This window comes from Armigeres subalbatus, chromosome 2 (genome assembly GCF_024139115.2).
Source record: "Armigeres subalbatus isolate Guangzhou_Male chromosome 2, GZ_Asu_2, whole genome shotgun sequence".
NCBI lineage: Eukaryota > Metazoa > Arthropoda > Insecta > Diptera > Culicidae > Armigeres > Armigeres subalbatus.
The window spans coordinates 443068946-443095768 of record NC_085140.1 but is presented as its reverse complement, the minus strand read 5'-3'; the positions used below and the strand labels follow the sequence as shown (position 1 = coordinate 443095768).

Genomic DNA, 26823 nt, shown 5'->3' with positions numbered 1-26823 from the left:
GGAAGATCCATTAATTACGTAACGCAAAAATTTGGCATTTTAAACCCCCCTCCCCCCCATGTGGCACTTTTTTATAAACTTCTGAAAACTTGGTATGGTATCGACAAACTTTTTCCAACCCCCCTCCCACCTCTAACCGTTACGTAATTTAAGGGCGCTCCATTTTCTGTTTTTCTCTTTCTCCGTTTTCCTTTTACTATTTCCATTTTCCCTTTCCCTTTTACCTTTTTTCATTTTACTTTTTACTTTTTGTTTCCTATTGCTTTTTCATTTCTTTATTCTTTCTTTTTTTTCTCATTTTTACTCTTCTATTCATTCTTCCTTTTCTTTTTTGTTTTTTCCTTTTCCTCCTTCTTACTTTTTCTCGATACACTTTTCCTTTTTCTATTTTCCTTTTTCTTTGTACTTCAACTTTTTTCCTCTTTATTTTTCCTTTTTCCTTCTTCTTTTTTTGTATCTTCCTTCTTCTGTTTTAACCTCTTTTAATACTTTCATACTTCTTTTTTCTTCATTCTTCATCTGTCTTTAACTGTTCTTTAACTTCATCCTGTTTTTACTCACTTTTTTTCCTTTCTTTTTTCCTCTTTTTTCTTATTTTATGCTCGTTCTCTATTGGTCCTCAATCATTTTTTCTACATTTTCATTTCCCTACTCTAGCTCTATTCTTCATTCTGCTTTCCTTCTAATTCTTTATACAGTAATATCCCCATTTTATCACCCCTGGTGAATTTTGGGGTGATAAAATAGGAAATGTGACAAAATCGGATTTATTTTGTTTTTAATTCAGTGCTCAGAAATGATTAATAATAAACCAGTTATATTTTCTTTTCTTCTTTAGAAAGTTATATTTTCTTTTCTTCTTTCAGCTTTCAGAACAATAAACATCCCATATCCGACTTCATACCTCTCACTTCTCACTTCTCATTTTTCAATGTACACTTCTCACTTTCCATTACTCACTTTCCACCTCTCATATGTCGCCTTTCATTTCTCTCTTCTCATATCTCATTTATCTTTTTGCTCTGCCCACTGCTGACTTCTAACTTCTCACACACCAATGCCTATTTCACATAGGGACTCGACCACTTATTACGAGAACACTTTTGGGGAGAAGGAAGTCTGCCGTTTTCATACGCAGCATATGAATAAAGAATCAATTTTATGAAAGAAATCTTACATGGGGAAGGGGGGTTAAAAACCCAGAAGAATCTCTCACGTAGAGCGTCTTATTTCTTCTCATTTATCACTTCTCACTCACTATGAGAAGGATAGGGTGGAGAAGAGAAAGGCAAATGGATAGTGAGGGGATTTTTTTTATTGTTTAGCCTAAACGCCTTACGACATCTGTTGTTATTGTTTATTACGACTTGCAACATTCAAAATATAGAAAGCAACACGGGAAATCAATCAAAGGCAAAATTTAATTTAATGTTAAAATGTCTTCGAATATTGAAAGATAGTTGAAATAGTAAATGCTTAAAAATATTGTCAAAATAGAAGGAGCCCGTATCATGAGACCTCTTCGTCCCAACAAGGTCAGCTGACGATTTTTCCTCCTAAACTCCATACCCTTTGTCACCAACTGGTATACGAAAATTATCATTCTTCGACGCTCAATGAGCGATCTGAAAAAAAAATCCATTGACACTTTGATCAGTTCTCCACTTTGAAAAAAAAAACATGAAAATCTTCGATCTGGAATGTCTTTATGTCTATATGTATGTCCCTTTTTTAGTCGGTTATGAAACGATATTATTCACCAAGTTTTGGGTCCGACTGGCTGGTAACAAAAAAGCATTCACGAATTTGTGAAATGTGGTGTATTTTGAGTCACGTTTTGGAAGCAAAATTCACATTTTCTGGAATGTTCTGCAAAACGTGACGGGTGTTCTCGAATCTGTGACTTTAATAACGGTGTATTTTTGCTGGTTCATAAATTCAGGAACGTTTTTTTTGCGTTTCATAATTGGGTAATCGAATTTTGACTACTATAACTGGCCACCTGGCCTAAGCCCCGCATAAAGGACTTCAACGTGGATAACTATTCTTCCTATCGTACCTGATGTTCTCCATTCTACCTCACTTTAGACCAATTTTCATTACCCGACAAAATTTAAAGATTATTTCATTGTGTTATATTTGGTATTAGGTATTTGTATTTTTGTCTGCGGAGATCCCTTGATTGGACCTGCTATCAGCTCCTCTCTCTGCCAGTGGCTTCTTAGCACTGGCATTATCATTGACTAGTGAAGAGCTGAAACCATTGTTTTTGACCAACGTTCTTCACAGTAAATAAAGTAATCTTCTTTATATACATAAAAATGAATTCATGTCTGTCTGGCCGGGGAAGGGTCTTACGATGGTTCGAGACCCCTCCTCCTTTTTGAAAGGGGGGCTTTCATACAAATTGACCATTAATTTCTTCATAACTCAAAAATTAATCAAGCAAATGAAAAAAAAATCTTGCATGTGGGGGTTTTGGAAATGAAGATATATTTCTGTGGTGGTGCGAAACTCCTCCCCGTTCTGGAAAGGAGGTCTTCTTTACAAATGGAACAGAAATTTCTGCATAACTCGAGAACTAATCAGAGAATAAATCAATTTTAGACGAAACGAAGTTTGTCAGGTCTACTAGCTAGGTTTACTAGCAGTAAAATATAAAAATTTAATTCTAAATCTAAAGGATTGTTCTGTTCTCGAGACTTTTGTACCCTGAGAAATGTATATCGTGGTCTTTTTTCTCAAAGACCTTCTATTCTCACCAGTCCTAGAAATCTGAATCTGCATTCGTGCAAACACCTCAACTATGAAGATGTTCTGAGGCTTCACCTTCCCTTTTATAGAAATGACAAATGTCCGGATCCGATATGCAGAATGATGGTAAAGGAATCGTCTATCTGGCGTGCGTCGGGGGTCGTTAGTCATGAAGATAAAGCATTTCATACAATGAGCAACCTAATATGGAACACTAAACTGATTGGATATTTTTTTCAATCTATCAAACCGATCTACGATAAATAAGTCATTACACGGTGATTTTTTTTGCTTTATTATTTCACGGTGATTAGAAATACAAGGAATTACTCATCCAACTGGAGTTGTAACAAAAAACGATTGCCTTAGACTGGGATTCGAAAAAAAAGTTCCGCCTCTTAAGAACCCATCCAAATTCCTCCATTCACTGTGCCGAAAATCTCATTTTGCTCAGTTTCAGGTTCCATAACTAAGTTGTTCTCTTTCGGTCGGTACAGCTTTTTCAGGAAGGAGTCAAAAAAAAAGTTCCTTTTACAACTTTTTTTCTCCTCCTGTTTTTCTGCTCCGTTTCTCGCCTCTACTCCCGAAGTCCCGAGTCCTATTCAACCAACCGACCTATTATCGTGACCGCTCTGTTGCACATTTCTGGACTTCACCGTCTTTCCCGGGTCCCGTCTCTTCCCGACAGCAGCCAGCGCTCGGATTCAACTGCGAGAACGTGCAGAGAAATGAAACCTTTCATCCGGCATTTTAATCTCATCCCCTGTTTCGTAACTCAACGAGCGAAATATAGAGGACGAGGTAAAAAAAAATTATAACAGAAACTTAAACCCACGCGTCCGAACTTTAAGCCAAGGATATGCACTCTGGTGGAAAACTGCTTTTTCTCTGCGGTGAATATAGCGAGAGCCGGCGCGCACGGGAGCTATGTCAGAAGTTTACACAAAGTTTACGTTTTTTTTTTCTTTCCTGCCAGCTGGCTGGCTGACTGACTGGCGGCCGCACTTCCTGTTCTACTTACCTCGACACTTGAGCCGCTTGCTCTTGGTTTTCTTCCGAGGGCTAACCAACTTCTTGACAGTAACGCTCTCGAGGACTCGACTTCTCCACTGAACGGGAAGGGCGGGTGGCATTGCATCAGCAGTGACAGGGCTGGCGGGTTCTGTTTGACCGATACTGAGGTAACTGAGGAGGAAAATAGTGCTAGAATGTTTGTTCATTCCGATCCCGACGATTTAATCCGGTGCCTTTCAGCTGGGTTTATGGGGTTACCTGTTTCGAGGTGAAGATAGACCGCTTTTCTGGTGAAGTGCGGTTTTATTGAATAGTGAAGAAAGTATTGAAATTGGATCCTTTAACATTATTGAGGCACATCGCATGACAGATGAATTTGAAGCTTTTATCACTCCAGCACACTTTTAAATAATAATGCCCTAATTTTTCATTGGTTTCCTACAATGCGTTGAAAAGCATCGTAGCTGCAATAGCTCGCTTCGTATCTCTCTTTCTATCCAACCCACCGTGACCTACACAACATCACAATTGCATTAGATATAGAGCAGCTTATTTTGTGTCCGATGAAAACATCCTACTTCCTATTTCCGTTTCCTGCAAGAGAAGAGGTTGTCTTTTCCCTTGAAATGTTATTAATTAGTTTCATTTCTGCTCGCAGAATCATCTCGACAGATTGCGGAACGGTTTGCGGATTCACCCCCAGAGGCATATTTTCTTCTGCGGCGATATCGTTTTTGTTATCGCAAGACTTGTTGGTTGTGAAGAAATATAACCGACATCATAACTGTCAGACAGGGATTGCAATCACGCGAGAAAATGATCTACAGTCATAGTTTTTTTTTTGTGGCCAGCTAGTCCAGTCGAAGTTTCGTAAATGAATCCAATTAGAAGGACCATTCATATCTACAAAAATAATTCCCTCAATCTTGGAGAATTTCTGGAAAAAAATCGGAAAAATAGTCAAAATAGTAATTTGCATTACTTTGGGATTAAGATTCAAACAAAATTAAAAAGTAATTATTAGAAGATTTCTTCAAGCTCCTTTGTTGCCTTTCCTTCTTTTGTTTGCATTGCATCCTTTATAAAGCACTTACTCAGTGGTTAACTCCGAAATTCCTAAGCCGAGATTATTATTGATATTATTTAAATATATTTTTTGGAATATCCATATAAACTCTTTGGACAATCCACGGGAAGCTCTTTCGAAACGCCACAGAAAATTCTTTGTTCTTTTTTTCAGAAATCCAGAGGAACATTCTTTAGAGTTTTCGAATGGAAATTCTTTGGAATTTCCGGAAGCAAATTCTTTGAAACTTCCGGAGGAAATTTTTTCGGAATTACTGGAGAAATTTTTTTCGGAAATTCCGAAGGGTCATTTTGTGAAATTTCGGAAGGAAATTTTTCGGAATTTGCGCAGGGAAATTCTCCAGAAGGGAAATTCTTCGGAACTTCCGCAGGGAAACTCTAACTTCCGCAGGGAAATTCTTCGAAACTTCCGCATGGAAATTTTTCAGAATTTCCGCAAGGAAATTCTTCGGAATTTCCGCAGGGAAATTCTTCGGAATTTTCGCAGGGAAATTCTTCGGAACTTCGCAGGGAAATTCTTCGAAATTTCCGAAGGGAAATTCTTTGGAATGTGCACAGGAAAATTCTTCGCGATTTCCGCAGGGAAATTCTTCGGAATTTCCGCAACGCAATTCTTCGGAATTTCCGTAGGGAAATTCTTCGGATTTTCCGTATGGAAATTCTTCGGATTTTCTGTAGGGAAATTCTTCGGAATTTCCATAGGGAAATTCTTCGGAATTTTCGCAGGGAAATTCTTCGGAATTTCCGCAGGGAAATTCTTCGGAATTTCCGCAGGGAAATTCTTCGGAATTTCCGCAGGGAAATTCTTCGGAATTTCCGCAGGGAAATTCTTCGGAATTTCCGCAGGGAAATTCTTCGGAATTTCCGCAGGGAAATTCTTCGGAATTTCCACAGGGAAATTCTTCGGAATTTCCGTGGTGAAATTCTTTGAAATTGCGCAGGGAAATTCTTCGGAATTCTTCGCAATTTCCGCAGGGTAATTCTTCGGAATTTCCGCAGAGAAATTCTTCGCAATTTCCGCATGGAAATTCTTCGTAATTTCCGCAGGAAAATTCTACGGAATTTCCGCATGGTAATTCTTCGGAATTTCCACAGGGAAATTCTTCGGAATTTCCACAGGGAAATTCTTCGGAATTTCCACAGGGAAATTCTTCGGAATTTCCGAAGGGAAATTCTTCGGAATTTCCGTAGGGTAATTCTTCGGAATTTCCGTAGAGAAATTCTTCGGAATTTCCGTAGAGAAATTCTTCGGAATTTTTGTAGGGAAATTCTTAGGAATTTCCGTAGGGAAATTCCTCGGAGTTTCCGTAGGGAAATTCTTCGGAATTTCCATAGCGAAATTCTTCGGAATTTCCGTAGGGAAATTCTTCGGAATTTACGTAGGGAAATTCTTCGGAATTTCGGAATTTCCGATGGGAAATTCTTGGAATTTCAGCAGGAACATTTTTCGGAATTTAAGCAGGGAAACTCTTTGAAATTTCCTCAGGAAAATTCTTCGGAATTTCCGCAGGGAAATTCTTCGGAATTTCCGCAGGGAAATTATTCGGAATTTCCGCAGGGAAATTCTTCGGAATTTCCGCAGGGAAATTCTTTGGAATTTCCGTAGTGAAATTTTTCAGAATTTCTGCAAGGAAATTCTTCGGTATTTCGGAATTTCCGATGGGAAATTCTTGGAATTTCAGCAGGAAAATTGTTCGGAATTTCAGCAGGGAAACTCTGAAATTTCCGCAGGGAAATTCTTCGGAATTTCCGCAGGGAAATTCTTCGAAATTTCCGCAGGAAAATTCTTCGGAATTTCCGCAGGAAATTCTTCGGATTTTCCGCAGGAAATTCTTCGAATTTCCGCAGGGAAATTCTTCGAATTTCCGCAGGAAATTCTTCGAATTTCCGCAGGAAATTCTTCGGAATTTCGCAGGAAATTCTTCGGAATTTCCACAGGAAATTCTTCGAATTTCCGCAGGAAATTCTTCGGAATTTCCGCAGGAAATTCTTCGGAATTTCCGCAGGAAATTCTTCGGAATTTCCGCAGGAAATTCTTCGAATTTCCGCAGGAAATTCTTCGGAATTTCCGCAGGAAATTCTTCAAATTGCAGATTTCCGCAGGGAAATTCTTCGAATTTCCGCAGGGAAATTCTTCGGAATTTCCGCAGGAAATTGTCGGAATTTCCGCAGGGAAATTGTCGGAATTTCCGCAGGAAATTCTTTGAATTTCCGCAGGAAATTCTTCGGAATTTCCGCAGGGAAATTCTTCGGAATTTCCGCAGGAAATTCTTCGGAATTTCCGCAGGAAATTCTTCGAATTCCGCAGGAAATTCTTCGAATTTCCGCAGGGAAATTCTTCGAATTTCCGCAGGAAATTCTTCGAATTTCCGCAGGAAATTCTTCGAATTTCCGCAGGAAATTCTTCGAATTTCCGCAGGAAATTCTTCGGAATTTCCGCAGGAAATTCTTCGAATTTCCGCAGGAAATTCTTCGAATTTCCGCAGGAAATTCTTCGGAATTCCGCAGGAAATTCTTCGGAATTTCCGCAGGAAATTCTTCGAATTTCCGCAGGAAATTCTTCGGAATTTCCGCAGGGAAATTCTTCGAATTTCCGCAGGAAATTCTTCGAATTTCCGCAGGAAACTCTTCGGAATTTCAGGAAATTCTTCGGAATTCTCGCAGGGAAATTCTTCGGAATTCTTCGCAATTTTCGCAGGGAAATTCTTCGGAATTTCCGCAGGGAAATTCTTCGAAATTTCCGCAGGGAAATTCTTCGGAATTTCCGCAGGGAAATTCTTCGGAATTTCCGCAGGGAAATTCTTCGGAATTTTCGCAGGGAAATTATTCGGAATTTTCGCAGGGAAATTCTTCGAATTTCCGAAAGGGAAATTTTTCGGAATTTCCGAAAGGGAAATTCTTCAGAATTCCCGAAAGGGAATTTCTTCGGAATTTCCGCAGGAAATTCTTCGGAATTCCGCAGGAAATTCTTCGAATTTCCGCAGGAAATTCTTCGGAATTTCCGCAGGAAATTCTTCGGAATTTCCGCAGGGAAATTCTTCGAATTTCCGCAGGAAATTCTTCGGAATTTCCGCAGGAAATTCTTCGGAATTTCCGCAGGAAATTCTTCGAATTCCGCAGGAAATTCTTCGAATTTCCGCAGGAAATTCTTCGAATTTCCGCAGGAAATTCTTCGGAATTTCCGCAGGAAATTCTTCGGAATTTCCGCAGGAAATTCTTCGGAATTTCCGCAGGAAATTCTTCGGAATTTCCGCAGGAAATTCTTCGAATTTCCGCAGGAAATTCTTCGAATTTCCGCAGGAAATTCTTCGGAATTTCCGCAGGAAATTCTTCGGAATTTCCGCAGGAAATTCTTCGAATTTCCGCAGGAAATTCTTCGAATTTCCGCAGGAAATTCTTCGGAATTTACGCAAGGAGATTCTTCATAATTTCCGCAGGGAAATTCTTCAGAATTTCTGCAGGGAAATTCTTCGGAATTTCCGCAGGAAATTTCTTCGGAATTTCCGAAGGGAACTTCGGAATTTCCGCAGGGAAATTCTTCGGAATTTCCGCAGAGAAATTCTTCGGAATTTCCGCAGGGAAATTCTTCGGAATTTCCGCAGGGAAATTCTTCGGAATTTCCGCAGGGAAATTCTTCGGAATGTTCGCAGGGAAATTCTTCGGAATTATCAATTTCTCACTACTGACAACCACCTACGTCAAAAGATGACTTCCAATATTTGATTGATGACTCAATCAACATTTTAAGGTGAGTTAAAAAAAAGAAGGCTAAGACTTGAATGGAGAGCAATTAAGCTTCAGCAATATGTCATTTCAAAGATATGATGTAAGTACTCACAAAAAATGCTTCAAATAAAATTTGAAATCGAGTTTTGAAAGACCGTAACACGTAAATTTTCTCATTACAACAGACAATTTTTTTTCTTTTTTTTTTTTTTGCTGCAAATCCCAAATAAATTTCCAAGATTTCAACTGATCAAAACACTACCAAGACACGTTTCCAATTAGCACAGCGAGCAAATGGAAACATTCCTTGAATTCACTTGGCCACCCAATCCAGTTTTATTTTTTTCGGTGAATTCAGTAAAGCCTAAAAGTAGGAAAAGCTCCAGAGAAACTTTTTGCATTTCTATTTGTTGTTTCAGTGAAATTTCAGCTTTTTTTTTCTTTTTTCCATGATCCCCTTCCGTCATCGGCATCGTCGTCGTCGCAGCCGTCGTCAAAAAGCAAGCAATGAGAAAAGTTTATAATTAGCCGTGTGCGCGCAAATTTGCACAACATGAATAGTAATTAATCGATGATGGGTGCCGATGAGGGAAAACTTTCGGATCCCAGTTTCGAGCGGTTAGAGGTGCAATTAGCGTGTATTTACTTGGGGAGAACTAACTGCTTGTGCGGAGTGCAGCTTAGAGCCGGTTTTATCGAATAGGAAAAGCTTCCACACGTGCAAAGTCAGGATTGTCATCTAATTCTAGTATTAATGATTGATTGATACAGATACAGATAACACAATTTTGTCGTCAATTTTGTTAATTAAGCTAAAACTTAAAGAAAATACTTATTTAAGAACGCAAATTTGCTCTTCACTTCTTTCCCCATTAGTTTCCAATCGATCAACTTCCCTGCACTAGTTTTCCAGCAGGGAAAACTCCGTCATGCACCGTAATAATCATAACGCTTCAATAGATACATCGAACCGCCTAAATAATGCCGCACATAAAGGCAAGCACTCCATCCGTCCAGGCCGGAACCCATTCAGCGCCAGAGCAAATCAGAGCAGTCTGCTTCCCTCCAATAATCGAAAAGGAGGAACAAAAACCCTCCGGGAGCAGAAAAATTAGATTCAATTATTTCCGATATTGCATTTAGGTGCACCGATCCGTGGTGAATTTAATGAACTCTCAGCGACGACGGAGGCCAAGAAGTCGAGAAAACGGCCTCGAATTTTCCCCGGCTGGTGGCCGCTCGTCTCATCTCGCTCGCTCGTTGTTGTTAGTCGCCCGAGCAGAGGATGGCGACAAAAGGGAAACTTGTTTTGTCATTTGGTTACAATCGTTATTGTTTCACGGATATCCAAACCACGATGCTACTGTGTTCTTCATGATAACTAGAAAATAGATAATAAAGGTTTTTTTTAAATAATTGATCGTACGGAAACACGGAAAAACTTGCAAGAAATAATCAAAAAGAAATTCAGCATAAGAATTCGTCCTAAATACGCTTTCAATTATATAATTTTGACAGCTTACCCCTTTCGGGTATCTTACCGTTAGTTGCCCGGCATCAGGCATCGTCCCGCGTGAAAGTAGTGAAGAACAGCAGCAGTAAACATAATCAGAAGGATTCCTTCTCGCAACCCACTCGCTCTTTTACCCGCCCATTCATCCATTCGTTGACGGTGTCGTCGGCGTTGGCTTCTCGCTCGCCCCTCCGGGGGAAACACAGGACTTGTGTACAATCTCGTTAGAGCGCATCGAATTCGAGTGCGATGTTATCGAAATAATGATATAGAAAAATCAACCTTCCCATCCGGCCTGGCAGCCAGCATCGTCGGAGTCGGCACGGCGACGACGGGGAACGACGATTCTCATTTTCCACCTTGAGGCAATGCCCTCAACAGCAAAAATCAAATCAAATCTTGTGCAACGCCATTACGCGTGGCGCAACCCTGGAACAAGTGGAACGTGTAGTGTTTTACGAGGGGATCGATACTTGAGGCAAACGACAACACTAGGCGATTCTCAGATTTACGCTTATTGGATTGCTTTGCCAAAGTGGAGCGGATTTGTCAGTAATCAGGGAAATGTTTCGGAATTTTGTTGATTAGAGCAGATTTTTCTAGTTTATGACATGTCAGGGAAAATCTAAATATTTTGATTTTTTTTTTCTTCGAATATCTACGCAGGAGAAAACCAATACTACACTATTCTGGACGTACATGGATCTTTTCCAACAAGTTCGCCCTAAATGTATAGCATCATTTCACTAAATCAGATGAACATGACATAATGCAGTACAATTTGAATACATTCAAGCTATAATATCAATTGAATTTACTAGCTGTTTTTGGAATCCTTCAAGTGCATTAGGGTAAAATGCCCAATAGTGGACCCCCTAGTAGCGGAATTTAGCTCTTTCTGTCATAAGGAGAAGAAATTTTCAACATATCAATTCTGTTTGATATCTAATAACAAGTTCTGCATCTCCTCTTCACGATACATACACTCAAATACACGACGTTATTAGTTAAAATTAACATTTTAATTTCTGACCGAATTCGCCTATGATTAGTCTCCTATGATTACATGCATTGGAAATGCTATGGAAAGTAAAATTAGATGATATTTTAAAATTCTGTAAAAAATAAACACGAGAGTGTCCACTATAGGAATATTTTGGGGGGTCCATAATAGGGAAGCAGAACGTCCCGAGAAGGAACATGAAAATCAAATGAAGTGTCGACTATAGGGAACCTATTTCCTATTATGGACCCCCAGGGGGTCTACTATAGGGCGAATTCAGTCAGACTTTAAAATGTTAATTTCAACGAATAACGTCGTGTATTTGAGTGTTTTATGTATGTATCGTGAAGAGGAGATGTAGAACTTGTTATTAGTTATCAAGCAGAATTGATATGTTGAAAATTTTTACTCCTTATGACAGGAAGAGCTAAATTCCGCTACTAGGGGGTCCACTATTGGGCATTTTACCCTATGTGTATTCAATATTTACCGAAAATTTTGGTAGCAAATTTACAAAAACTTGGCATGTACAACTCTGTGAAGTTTTAATACAACAAATGTAAGCTATTATACAGATACTCTTTAAAAATAATACAAAATTGTGAGATTTAAATACAACGATTGTATTAAAATCTTCCAAAATTGTATATGCCAAATTATTATACCGTTTCTATAAGGATCATATGCAGAACTATATTAAAATCTGCCCTCCGTTGGGTGGATGTAGCTATCGCTTCCATTGGCATAATAATTTGCCCAATTAAATTGGCTTAATTTGTTTTCATTTGGCTTTCCCATTTTCTCAACTTCAGCCTAATTACCCAATCTAGCCCGATTAACCAATCTAACGGATTTTCTTGACCAATTTCACTTATTTGTAAGGGTTTTCCCAATTTGTCAATTTTCAGAATTCCCTGCCTGCCAATTTGAGCCAATTTGCCTCTCTATTTGCCAAATTTGTGCTTTTTATCCAATTCACTCGTTTTGCCCATTTTGTCAAATTCGTCCAACTTGTCCAATTATCAATAATGCCGGATTTTTCTAACCAGCCCGATGATCACCAAAAATTTCCATTCGAGACCAAAGTGGTTATTTGCTCAAAGGAAAGCCATCCCGGTTCCTAAAAAATCAGAATTTCCCCAATTCACTTAATTTAACGTATTTGTTCGAAGCTCCCATTTCATCAATTACGGTCACACGTTTAAGCTGAATAATTTTGCCAGATTTTCCTGACCATCTGTTGGGTTCGTCCGATCTAACAAATCTAAGTATTCGGTATTCCCAATTCGATTTTGACGATTTTGCATCGCTTGTTTTAAATGTTTTTGCTAATTTCCATGCAATTTGACCTATGAGTAATGTGCAGTTGTTCTTGAACGTTGAAAATTTTTCACGGCGGTCTCTTCATTGGGCAAAAACTAATAGAAGGTAAATAAATAACACTAAAACTGGCAGAACAATCACGCATCGATTTAAAAAAAGTCATATTGCCGTTTCTACTCAAATGAAGGCTGATGAAATGAAAATAAATATTGAAAATTCGTGTTCTTGGTGTAAGGTACCCCGGGGCAAATGAAAATCTGGGTTAAGTGGGTACTATGGCTGCCGATGAATCGATAAACGTTTTTGATGGTAACAGTTTTCTAGAAAGATGAAGCAGAACTATCAACGAATTCATCTGACACAAAAGTATTTGTAATCAAAAACATTTGACGCACCGTACTAATGATATTGCTTGATCATGGCTTCAAACTACCAGGGAAATTTTGTTAAGAAAATTATTTTGAGCTTTTTAGTGGAATGTCTTCACTTGTCATAAGACGAGTTTGTGCAATCCCATTGAATTCCACCACTTAATTGTATCTTGACAGATACGTATTTCGACCTCAACAGTGAGGCCGTCTTCCGTGTCTCGTACTTGACTTTTTTTAACAGTTTACATTTTAAACGTGATTCATTGACTATAAAAATATTTTTTAAATTTTAATCCACTATATGACCGTCCTCAACAGACGTAGGGTGGAGGAAGAATCGTTCATTCTGTACCTGCTCAGTCCACCTCGGTCGCTGCGCTCGACGCCGTTTTGTACCTGCTAGACTGAAAGCGAACACCATCTGTGCTGAGGTGCTGACCAGCATTCTCGCTACATGACCTGCCCATCGTACCCTTCTGGCTTTATCTACCTTCTGGATGCTGGGTTAGCCGTAGAGCTGGTCGAGCTCGTTATTAATATTTCGCCGCCACACACCATCTTCTTGGCGCCACCAAAGATGGTCTTAAGCGCCCGCCTCTCGAATACTCCGAGTGCTTGCAAGTTCTTTTCGAGCATGGTCCAAGTTTCATGTCCTTAGAGGTCTACCGATCCTATAAGCGTTTTGTATATGACACATTTGGTGCGGTCGTAAAGTTTTTTTGACGCATTTTGACGACTTCCATAGATAATGCACCTTCGTATTTCACGACTAACATTATTTAGCAAGGATCCAAGGTAGACGAATTCATCGACCACCTCGAAAATATCCCCGTCTATCGTAACAACCCAGGTAGCACCTGTCACGTTCTGTTTCGCCCACAAGCATGCACTTTGTCTTCGATGCATTCACTACCATACCAACTTTTGTTGCTTCACGTTTGCAAATGTTCGGCCGACAATGTTCATGTCATCCGCGAAACAAATAAATTGGCTAGATATGTTGAAAATCGTACCCCGGCTGTTACACCCGCCTCTCTGCATGACACCTTCTAGCGCATTATTCGACAACAGGCGCGATTCGAATGAACTAGAGTTTTTGGTCGAAATCCATTTTAGCATTCGTATGTCATGAGGCTAACACGATGATACTTTTGTACCAAAAAGTCGAGTTAATTTTGAATAAGCCATTGATCCAGTGCTGCAGAACGTTACATCGATGTACGACTAGCTTCTTGAGCCATTAAACCATATTAACACTCTTATTTTTTTCGTCGAGATCTCAGCACTTTTTGTTTATTTTCCCGAGGTGTGCACCGCCGAGTTTCAGCAAAAATGATTTTTGCCGAGATCTCAGTAAAAGTGACGTTTCGATTGCTGAGATACAGTAAATATTTTGCTTAGAATCAGTACAGTAATAAACGAAATTTCCGGCCGAAGTTCAGGTCTGAAATAGAATACCGACCGCAAGTCCATTATAACACCACGTTGGACCTATCTGACCACATCCACCCACCCACCCCCATCCCCCAGTGGCCCCAGTTATGTGTTACGTATCGGATAGCAAGGCTACATTGGTTCCACGGATAACAAACCTATATTGATTCCACGACCTACTACTGCAGCAGCTGTTGGGCTGCCTCACAGTCATTTAAGTTCAACTGTGTTACTTGCAAGCTTGAGCCCGTCCAACGGCCGGACTAGCTTGCCCACCGATGGTTTTTTTTTGCTTACGCCATCGACGCAGATCAAGAACCACGGGCGGCATGACAATTATGGGCTTTGTGGCCTTCGGCACCACACCTCCGATAGAGCCTACTACGGTCGAATCCCTTGCAAGTATATGACTAATGAACGTAGTAGACCAGAAGTCGTTGGTGTGTGATCACCTTACATACCATCAATCCTACCTTCAACATGGTCTTATTCAGCAACTTCTTGGCTGCCGCCAAACGTATCTGGCGGGCACACAGAAATGCTCATTACCTGCGTGCCCGCATAACTTTTTCTTAAACCAATAGCTGTGTTCTGGATCTCAACTCCTCACTAATCTTTCAATGTATCGACCAGATCTTCATCCAAACCCTTACATTGGATGACTTCAACTGGGAATAGGGCTCCCACATGAATCACATCAACCAGCCCCTTTACAGTAAAGTTTTTAAACGCAGAGCTCTTCTGAACAGGATCCCGAAAATCATCTTGCCCTTCTGCATTCTATGGATGCAGTTGACATCTTCTACTTGACCAGGTAGTATTTGCTCTCCTCCATGGCCTCCTTTGCCGTCTGTTTTACGGCTCTCTTTGTTTTCCTTTTCGCCTATTTAGGGATAACATTTCTCAGTTTCTCACCAGGGACGGTTGTTCTCCCGATGAACTTTAGTCGGGGGGACTGCTACCTTAACGTTTTTGGGGCGGCAACCTGCAACCAAATCGAACAATAATAATCAAATCAATAAGGAGGCATATCTCACGTTCAGCCTCCTTACTAGACATTAGCAGAGCCACTGCAACTAGGTCGCAGAGAATTAGCACGGCGAGTTTGAGATTCTTGCTGAAGGTCTGCCGGCCTCCCATAAACGACATGATTATGTCCGTAGTTTCCGTAACCAAGTCAATATTTGAGTGCTCCCCCTCTCTGCATGGCTGGCCAGCATGTTTTTATGAGCTCAATCAGAGTGGCACCTCCTCTGACCTACCATTTTCTTCTCGGTAGACTCGAGGCAGACTTTGCTAGCACATTTTTTCTAAGGGACATCTTACTATGATTGTGAAGAAGATCAAATTAAAAGATCTTTCCGGTCGCCAAAACGTGGGAGATAATTCCAACTGACTCGATCCGTAAATTTTACAATATTCTGTACAATGCTCTAGAAATCGAGAATGAGGATGATGTACCACTGTCAGTCGTAAGAAGCACGCTGAGAAGCATTGATGGGAAGGTAGCATACCGACACTATGCCAGTGACAACACAAAGCAGTCAATATCAACGTAGGAAGAAGCATCACAATCTGCGAATTTTGGAAGTGTAAACAAATATGTAAACATGTCAGAACAACCAGCCCTCAATGGGTTTGTTATGGTAATCTGCCTAATTAGTTCTCGCTGCGTCACATGCGTACTAATATCATGGACATCGTAATTAACAAACAGCAGTAAAATGGCTTCAGTGCAGAAAAAATGTTTGTGAATTGGTTTGTGAATTGGTTTGTGAATTGTTATGAGCTTGAGTTCTACTTTCATGAATAAAGAACGGTAATCTGGTATAAGCTGATATTAAATTTCGGTTTATATCTATTTATACATCATCAAAAGAATACTGATTACAGTAATATTCTAAGATTAAAAACAGATAAGAAAAAAATGAAGAACATGAAAAAAAAGGAAACAGATAAGCAAACAAAGAACCGAACATAAGAAAACCAATTTGAAAAAAAATAGTGAGAAAGGTTGGAACACCCTGTTGGATGAATAACATTGATTTAAGATTAAAATTCTTTTATAAAAAAGATTGAAAATTGGAAACAATCGGGGAAAAGAATTTGCTTCGATATAACGTAACGAAAATAAAAATTGAGTTACGTTATATCGAGGTATGACTGTACTGGTTTATGTTATAATTTGTGTCCTAAACAGAGCTATATTCATTCGGAAAGTGAATAAAGATTTGCTTATCCTTTCCACCTAAAACATTTGGTAGAAAAATGAGTTAATGGAATGCAATAACACTCAATCGGCTGTTTCCTTGTTTTCATATCTTCTAACATTTTAATCCTTTTCTTGTGGCAAAGACAAAAGTCCAACAAGCAACTAACCTCCATCCATGATCTGAAAACACTGCGACTCAGAAATAATATGAAAATTATACCTATATGAACATTATACCTATCTTCAAATTAGTTGCGTTCGACAGTGTGAAGCGTAATAGGTCCCACTTGCCCCGTTTGAAGGGGTAAGTGGGTCCTACAGGTAAATTTATTTCTGTCACTACCAATATTTTTTGTAATTAAATAAATGGCTTCCAACACGTCTACACTTCAACAATGGAAGCATATAATGATGTATCCGTGGTTAGAGTTCTAAATACCCTGATTTCTAAGTATCAATTTTGCCGAACTAGCGTGTTTTAGGTCCCACTTGCCCCGGGGTACCTAATAAAAAGCGAGCCAACGGATAAAATTCAATTTTTTTTTATATCAGTGTCGAATCAGAATGAGAAGTGAGAAATGTGAAAGTTGGAAATAAAAAGTGAGAGATAATGGGTTGAGATATGAGAAGAGGGAAGTGTGAAGCGGAAATCACTTCTTCTCACTCCGGTTTAGTTATATACCATTTTCCACTTCCCAGCTTTCGTTTCTCATATGCCACATGGAAAAGGGCAGAAGGCTACTTGGCTGAAAGCTGTTTGACCGAATATGTTATTAGGCGGAGCAATCCGTTATGCAGGAACAAAAATTGCAGATTTCGCTCGGTAAACGTAAGGCATAAAAATTACAACAAACCATGAAAACAAGTATGTATATCGTGACCTGATATAAGCACGTGAAAGCAAAATCTGTGAAGCAGCCCCTACCGGCAAGCTGCGATAAAACGCTTCGTTCTTGCTCAAATGCCATTGTGGACCATATTTGTTTCGCCCAATTGTGTAAAAACAAGTTAAAACTTTTTCTTTAAATTTTGACCACATTTCAGGAGTTCACACAGAGAGGATAATTATGAGAGTTTCTCATTGCTCTCTGGATTCAACCGGTAGAATTCGGTAAAAAATGTCGTTTGGTTTAACAGATCATATGACTGAAAGCGTTATTTGGCTGGGCAGATAAATGTTGTCAGGAGATGAGGACAATGTGAAGTGATTAATGATAATGAGAAATGAGTGAGAAATGAGAAGAGAAACGTCTCACATTCCACTTTTTATTTCTTACTCCTTATTTCATACTTTTCACTTTTCATAGTGAGAAGTAAAAAATGAGAAGTGAGATGTGTCATTTCTCACTTCTCACATAGCATTCATTTGTTTTTCAAATTCAATTTTTAAATTTAATTTTTACTTCTCTTATCACTCATTTTTCACTGTGAGAAATGAAAGATAAGGAGTAAAATGTGAGAGCTCTCACTATTTCTCATTTCTCACTGGTTACTAGTCACGTCTAACAATTGAGGAATGAAAAGTGAGATTTTTCATTTCGCACTTCTCAATTTCTATTTCTCACTTCTCACAGACTATAGAACTGAGAAGTGAGAAATAAGAAGTAGGAAATGAAATTTGAGAAGTGAGATGTGAGACATTTTACTTCAATATTATTATTCTCGTTCTCACGACCCCGTAGCGCTGGGTAGACACCTTTCCGTGGTGTGTTACGGTGTAAGATCTACCTCGGTCACATTGTCAGCTACAGGCAAATCCTGACCCAACGAATACCTTCCCCAATACCCTACTCCGTGATACTTATGAGGGTGTCGCTGAGTCGGTGGCCTCTCGTTAAGTAAGTACCACACCAACACTTCCTTCCCCTCCCAAGTTACGGTGAAGATGGGCGTGGCCAGGAGTAGTAATCCTCATGCTTTTGAGATTTTTATCCTAGATTGAAATCAAAGGCCACACCCACCTTGATTTCTGATAGCAATCTGAATAAGGATTTCAAAAGAAAAACATGAGTATCATTAGTGCCCAATCTATGAAGTACACCGTAACTATGCTATGCTATGCTATTATTATTTCTCGTTCTCACGCCTGGATTTTTCACTTCTCGTTTCACTCTTCTCACTTTACATTTTCCGTTTTTCCCAATGAGAATTGAAAAATAAAGAGTAAAAAGCAACACGTCTCATTTCTTAATTCTTACTCCTCGTTTCTCACTTCTCACTCCTCGTTTCTCACTTTTCACTCCTCGTTTTTAACCTCTCACTTTTCATTTCTCCCTTTTCGCTTTTCATGGCAACAAGTGAAAAGTGAGAAATGAGGAATAAGAAGTGAGAATTTAGATGTCTCACTTTTTACTTTTTATTTCTTATTTCTCCTTTCTCATTTATCACTTCTCTTTCATCTACTTCTTGCTTCACACTTCACATTTATCATTAATCACTTCACTTTTTTCGCATCACTATTGTTTGTCCAAACGACATTTACGGCCGTATGACCTGTTCAGAAAACGACATTTACGGTCGTATGATCCGTTTGGCCAAATAACCCTTTCCGCCAAACGCCTTTTTCAGCCAAACGCCATGTTCGACCAAATGAGCTGTTCGGCCGAAAGACTTATTCGACCAAATGACCAGCTCGGCCGTACGACATTTTCGACCGGTTGTCCCTTCCAGCTTTATAACCATTTCTACCAAACTTCAATACGGCCAGATTGAATTCGACTAGAAAACTTTCAACCAAACTACCCTTTTCTGTCACTTCATGCTTTTCATATCGAATCTTATGTCAATTGCATCTTATTCCTTTTTATTTTTTCTTTGTTTTTTTTCTCACTTCCAATACTTACATTTCAAATCTTACTTAGGACTCACTATTTCTCAATTTTCACATTTAGCTTCTTGCGCCTTCCTTCTCGATTCATGTTACATTTTTTTTTACTTCTAGCCTTTTTCTTTTTTCTTTACTCCTCACGTTCCATTCTCAATTCTCACTTATCATTCACTATTTTTTAAGCCTTTGTTTCTGTTTTTTAACTTCTCATTTTTTTATTTTGTTATCTCATCTAACATGTTGCTTCCCACTTCTCACTTTTCCAATTTACTTTTAACCTTTCATATCTCCCTTCTTAATTTATAATTTACACTTCTCATCTTTTCGTTCCCACTTTACTCATATAATATTTGTTTTCTCATTTTTTACATACCATTCCCCATTCTAACTCGCCATTTAACCCTCTAACACCCAAGACCGCCTTTAGACGGGGTATTTTGATTTTTTTTTGTTGTTTTCCAATTGTTCAGATATAGTTTATGATGTCGATGAATAATGTAAACTTCAATACATGTTTAAGGCTCAAGCACTCTAAATGATTTACCATCGGAGGTGTGTCGTCTATCGCTTTCCGTCCTTCGAAATTGGGATAGTACAACACCAGGCAATATCACAAACACTAATTCAGAAACTACGGATTTATAAAGGAGTTTCTTCCTTCTTAAACATGAATTAAAGGTAATTTTCAAAATTCTAAACACACCCAGGTTTTTTTTACACGGTTTGGTTTTAGTCGTTTAAGACCTTCAGCATTAATGAAACAATGAGTTAACCCCACGAAAAAATTCAGAAAAAATCAAAGAAAATTCAGGGGGTATTTAGAAAGCTGTGAAAATTCATGTTACCCGAGAAATTAATGAATTCCAACCGTGTAAAAAAAACCTGGGTGCATTTATAAAAATATTGAAAATTGAGTAATATTTTGTTCCTCCGTGTTTTCGCTCTTATACCTTTGAACAGTTAAAGATTTGTTGTTTAGTATTTTTCCATAACTAATCTTGTTCAATAGGGATATCTATTCGCTTTTCTCCGGTCGAGACAAGTGCGATCTTCCATAGTTCGCAGTAGCCATCGGGCAAGTAAGTACAGAGTGCTGCGCTGCGGGTAGTTTTGGTTGCTCAAAACGTGGTCCTCCACAGTTTGCATATGCACGGTTTGCATGCACGGTGAGGAGTGTTCATGCTCGGTTCATAGACACTTCGAACGAACTGGTAACGTTGTGCTTTGTGTGATCGAGAAGTAAATCAGTTGATACGCGTTTGATCGTGTTCCTGCTCGGTGAGCAGGTAGTTAGATTCCTCTGCTTTGTGCAGCCGAATCATAGTTAGTTGACATTGTGTAAAAAAAAATGGCAGGGTCACATCGCTGACCAGAGGGACTCAAAGATGCCAACCAACTAACTGATAATCATTCCTGTGGTTTTTGTGGAGACGCAGAGGTAAACACGGTGTTAAAATAGCAAAAATCACCTACTACAGTCAACTATATTCATCTCGATATAAAAGGAGCCATCGGGATAGAGAGAGATCGAAGAATGGAAGTAGAATTGAAATGGCTACTAGATTGAAAAATGCTCGTTGCTATGAAAAACCTGAGATGAGATAAGACATCTCACTGTCCTTTTTTGAAACCATCTGCCTGTCAGAAAGACCAATTGGGCGATTTGACAGACGCCGGCAAGCGAAGCGTTACTTTATTTTGCATGTGGGTACTTTGTTATTGATAGTCGGGGATTTTTCAACTTCAGATTAGAAAGGAAGAAGTCAACATGAACACACTTTTCCATTGCTCATTTGAACGCGAGATGGAATTAAAAAATTGTTTTCATTATTCTGACTATGCAACAATTGAGGAATACAGCTCAACTGCCCAAAATTATAATGATGTATTATTCCCTAATTTTACGATTAGCAACAGTCGTCAATCGGTCTTTGATTGTAAGCCTTAATCACCAGTTATTGAGGTCCAGACTTATTTGAAGTTAATGCATCAATGTGAACAAAACCAATGTAAACTGTAAAACGCCATGTACTTCAGCATATGTTCTTGCTGTAACTCATACAATGACAAGCAAACTACACAATGCAATAAAAAGACTTAATTTACTTTCGTTCTGTCTAAGACACTAATAGCTTCGTCTCCCTTCGGAGCAGGGCCCAGACAAATTCCGACGAAAGTAATTTGAATAATTTCTTTCTCCGTATCATCATCCACCTACAGTACGGTGGATGTTGGAACGGCACTAACTGGCAGATATAAGTGTAACTGTGACCGGTTTCCATGGGATGCCATGGTTTCTCTCTCCTTGGAGGGACGTCTTCGTTTCTATCGTTCCTCAAAAGGTAGACGCTTAATTGAATCCAGGGAAATTTAATTTCAAAGAAGGTTTCCTTTCCCCCCATTTCATTAGATAGTGCGTTTCTCGTTTTACCTACCGACACGGAGCTGAGAAGGGACCATAATTACGCAATGGTGCGCTGTAATCCCTTCCCGTTGACATGGTTTTCACACGGAGTAATTGACGCTGGAGGATGTTGTATTGTATCCAGTTTATCTTTCAAGGAGATTTATCGGTAATTGGATTGATTGACTTGAGTTCTATTTCTAATGTAGGATAATTGACGCTGAGTATCGGATTTCATTTGAGCAAAACAAGAGTTCGGATTCTAATGTCGTTTATTTTCCGATTGGTTCAATCAAGTTGAGTCTTGTGCTTGTGAACCTAATTGGTTGACGATCTATGGATGGAATAATGGATGATACTTAACAGTTTTGATTTTACTCGGAATTAACCATTTTCATTTTCTTGCCTCTACTCCGCAGTGCCCTCATGAATATGAACAATAACAACAGCAGCACCGCCAACAACAACCTCAGCCCCGCCAGCAACAATAACAATCATACCACGCTGAACAACAACAACCCCAATGTGATAAACCAGAACAACCCGAGCATCATCAGCGGCAGCCTCAGCAGTAGTAACAGTAGCGTCAACCAGATCCTGGACGGCAGCTTGCAGCAGCTGATAGCGTCCCCCCGGAAGTCCCCGCCCGGCTACGGTGTCGTGAGCGGCGACGAGGACGGCGGGGACGAGATCATCCGGGATCAGCCGGATCCGGACTATATCAAGATGTTCGTCGGGCAGGTCCCGCGTTCGATGGACGAACAGCAGCTGAAGGAGATGTTCGAGGAGTTCGGCCGGGTGCACCAGATCAACGTTCTGCGGGACAAAACGTCCGGGCTGAGTAAAGGTGAGTGCCATTGACGTTTTTTTCGATTCCGGGCGATGAAACGGGAAAAATGTACTGTTTCGAGTGCAAGTGGTATGGAAAACGACGAGGAAAAACAATTGAGCCGGCGACGTCAACAGTAACGCTTTCAATAAATTTAATTGACCAGAAAGAACGAGTTCGATCCGTTGGCTGTCGTTCATTGTCGTTCCGTCGGAGGTCAAGAGTCCATTTGAAATCGTGGTGGGAATGAGCACCACGATTTTAGCTATTCATGGCCATGAGCTTTGTTGGTGTTTGGAAACGTCGTCATCGTTGCCGCGCGCGTCAACGGTGATGACGATGTGGGACCATTCTTTTTCACTTTGGGCGAACTCTTCAAAATAATGCTCTACCGCCGGATAGACGACACGAATGCACTCAAGTTGTTGAACAACGACAATGGAATGGTGCCATGTGTGGTCTATTGCTTGTTGGTCTCTGCAATCTATGCATGGTGATGAAGGCGGTGAAGAGATAGACGATAGACAGATGATGATGTATGACGGTTTCGATCAATTTCAGCCACATCTTGCTCAATGGTTTCTGAATGAATCTGTTTTCCAAATTATCGTTTTAAGATTTTAAAGACTTATATTGATTAATGGGATTAAATGATTAAATGATCAATGGGATTTTAAAATCAAATCAATCAATAATTTTAATTGTCCTTCTCTTTTTGTCGCATGGAAAATCTACCCAGTATCAGATAAAATGAATGTTTACCCATTTTTGGGTAAACACCCTTTTTGTTTAACACTGGGTAAAATTTCCATGCGACGAAAGATTTCTTAGCTTGATTGAATGTAGACTTCGTAGTTTCTAGTCGTGATTGGCCGAGAAACAACGAAGCACAGTCTGAAATTAGAATTAGAGCAGATAGAAAACATATTTTGATTTTGACATCAAATTGAATTCAAAATAATGTCATGATAAATTGTTTTTTTTTTTTCTTGACAATGTGTTGAGGAAAAAAAGTTTATCAAAAAATTGATCAGTTTTTGGCGTGAAAAAGTAATTGGTTCTTCCCATCATCACATAACATATGCTCCATCCAAGCCAAACCCTCAGTTTCGTTTCTCATAATCTAACTTTTTAACTTCTTAACGATGTCCGTATTGAGAGACATGTGGTTGGCATATTCAACCTCAATTTGAGGTATAATGTGGTGGTAGCACAAAAAGTGCTCTGATCCATCAACCTTCCACAACTGCAAGGGTCTTACTATTGGAGTTATCAGTTGATTCGTCAATAAAAATTGAAAAATCATAGCGCTCCATTTGCTCCACCATCGTTCTGCGTCGAGGCAATCACCGAGTCAATCATTGACGCGGTTTTTTCATGTCTTTAAGAGACTTGCAGTCCTTGGCTGGCACTCGTGTCTGGTACTCGACGCGATTTTCGTTCTCCCCAATGACAATTTTTCAAGCTACTTGGGTTCGACGGCTAGGCTTTGCAGCACTTAGGCAAGTTCATCAACTGCTGCAAACGCAACGTTGTGTTTCAACGCCCATGTGCAAAATTTAAGCTCAGCCTTACTGGCCTTATCTAGGGAAGGACTCTAACCGGTTTTTGGACTTTGATTCCAGTGGCATATCAAATTTTTAAGAGCCTTCCGGTGCCGCTTGTGATGAGTGGTAAAATGGAAAGGACTTTTCTCTAGGCAAATTTTGCAATATGCAAAATACGGGTCGCTTTTGTATGTCTCGAAACATTATCGGATCAACGCGCTTTGATGAAAAATGTATGTTCTGTCTCGACCCGACCAGTGGATAGTAACAGCTTTATATCAGAACCTGTTATTCTGTTACAGCAGTTTTTTATAACTGAGGTTGTTATAAAACATGTACCATTAGTAGTTAAAATAACAAAAATTGTAACAAAATCTCTTCTAGTTTTAACAAAAATATTACTAAATATGTTATTAATTAAACAAAAATATAACTCAATGTGTTACATGAAAAGGGGTGAAAATAGCTTATACTATAACAAATTATGTTATTGAAAAGATTATGAATATCCATAATGTAGGCAATTAACATTGTCCAGATGGTTCAACTTTGAATGTAAGTTCAAGTTATACTGAAGCTGGTACCTTCGTTTTTTTTCAATTCCTATCTACCAGAAATGTAGGCAATTTTTTTTTCGGTGAAAATGAACATAACACATTATGTTATAATCATGTTATGACGATCATGAAATTTTCTTTCCGCCATCTTTGACAGAGAATTTAAAACAAAATTATTGCAAGTTTTGTTATTTGTAACACATATTGATATATTTGTGATACAATTTTGTTATGACTAACTTGTCGGGGATTCTCCTTGGGTTTTCCAAATGGAAACACAGTCATCGAGGTGTCCATTTTACTTTTTTCTCTAAAACAGTAATACAGAATTATAAATCAATATAGTGAGCCTACATTACCGTCAGCTTGTGTTGCTATTGTGTTGCTTCAGACGAAACGCTCACGTTCCTGGCTGTGGACTTTGACGGAACAGCAAACACTTTTTCACCCTTGAAGAAGTACCGTGGAGGACTGAAATCCGTACAGCACCGGAATCCGTCCATTCTTGAGATATCAATGAATTAAAGGGAAGATAATAAGAAACTATTTATCTTATCCTGTTCAGATACTTGATAGGAAGCATTGATAGGGCATTGAAATGGAAAGCAGGCTTTAAAATTAAACCAATAAAAATCAAAAAGAAATCGTCACCTACCAAACGCGGAGGTTTTGCCGCCATTTTTTGCGGGTAGAGCATAATTGTGCCAAAGGTAACTATGTCTCAATTTCTAATTGCGAATCATTACATAAGATAAGCGAATTCCAGCTTTCCACGCTCACCATAATGGCGGATGCTATCAAATTTTGACAAGAACTGCTTCTCGACACTGAACTAGAATTCCCATAAAAGCAAACGTTCGCACCGTTGAATAAAAAAAAATGTCAATAGTGATTTTGTCCTTCCTTCGCGGATCCTTTTGGCAAAAAGTGCGCACCTTAGAGCATACTTTAAACTCATTTTGCTGACTTCCTATTTTATTGATTAATTGGAGCCTCCGAAAAATAGTGTCTGAAATAAGATAAAAATTGATAAATGTTTCAATGATTTAAAAAGATATTTAAAATTTTTGCTCAAAACCTTTTGTTGATAAGAAAATAAACAAACCAATGTATGACATTGGTAAAGGGGATATGAACGTTTGCTTTGAAGGGAATTTCAGTTCAGTGTCGGGAAGCTATTATTGTCAAAAAATTTATAGTATCCGCCATTATGGTGAGCGTGGAAGCTGAATACAAATCGAAAGGGATTGTTTCTGGTGCGTATTGAATTATCTACAGTGGTATTTTAGTCAATCAGACTGCTTCAATTTAAATATTTAGTTGGAAAATAGCTGCACGGATTTTGATCCTTTGATTCGAAATACAGTCGACTCTCTACATCTCGATGTTCTATATCTCGATAGCTCTCCCGATGTCGATGGTTTCCTCAGTCCCTTCAATCTACATACATTTGGGCTTTCTACATCTCTTTTCACTCTCCCTATGTCGATATGTTCAAATTTTTAGGCTACTAGACCATCTTTGGACAATAACAAACACGTCAAGAACAGGAAACGACAGTTGTTTTGTTGCCGTTTTTCATAGCAACGAGCTTTTTTTTGGATCTAGTACCCAATTCAACTTTCCTTCCATTACTCGATCTCTCTCCCTGCATAGAAAAATATCAAACATGAATTTTTCCACTAATCGTTTTTCGATTATACATTTTATGATTGGATTATTTATGGTATCGAAGTAAAATATACACCAATTGTACCATGAATAATTTTGATGATAGCCTTTACAATTTATGGAATTTGGATGATACGCTGAACGGGTCGTTAAGTATCGTTACCATTCAAAAACGACCTTTTTTGCGAACACTAAATTGCTGTAATCATTGAATAATCATATAATTTTATCATGCATTTAATGATTCTATGAATAATAATCGTATGATCGAAATTTGATTATGAATAGTTAGACATTTTTAATCTGTATCATAAAATCATAAAAGCGCTATTACTTGAAGAATTATCATTCCATGAATAGAAACTAAATAATATTACCGATTCCATGAATGGTTCATTTCTATTCGGGCTTATCTTGATGATCCCTTGAATATCGAGATGTGGAGAGGCGACTGTAGTTGATTTAATTCATTATTCTATCATGTTTTTCGTATTTTTTAATATGTAAAAGTGAAACACTTCAAAAGCAGAAGCCTTCATGCTCCCATGTCAT

General features: G+C 38.9%; 1 protein-coding gene across 1 annotated transcript in view; it reads left to right on the top strand.

The window, feature by feature from the left end:
* The window catches only part of LOC134213681 (CUGBP Elav-like family member 1), a 495491-nt gene that overhangs the window by 7682 nt on the left and 460986 nt on the right, over positions 1 to 26823 (top strand). Inside the window, exon 2 of the mRNA XM_062692950.1 lies at positions 22087 to 22514. Coding sequence (XP_062548934.1) covers positions 22087 to 22514 — 428 coding nt within the window. The remainder of the gene's footprint in view (positions 1 to 22086; positions 22515 to 26823) is intronic.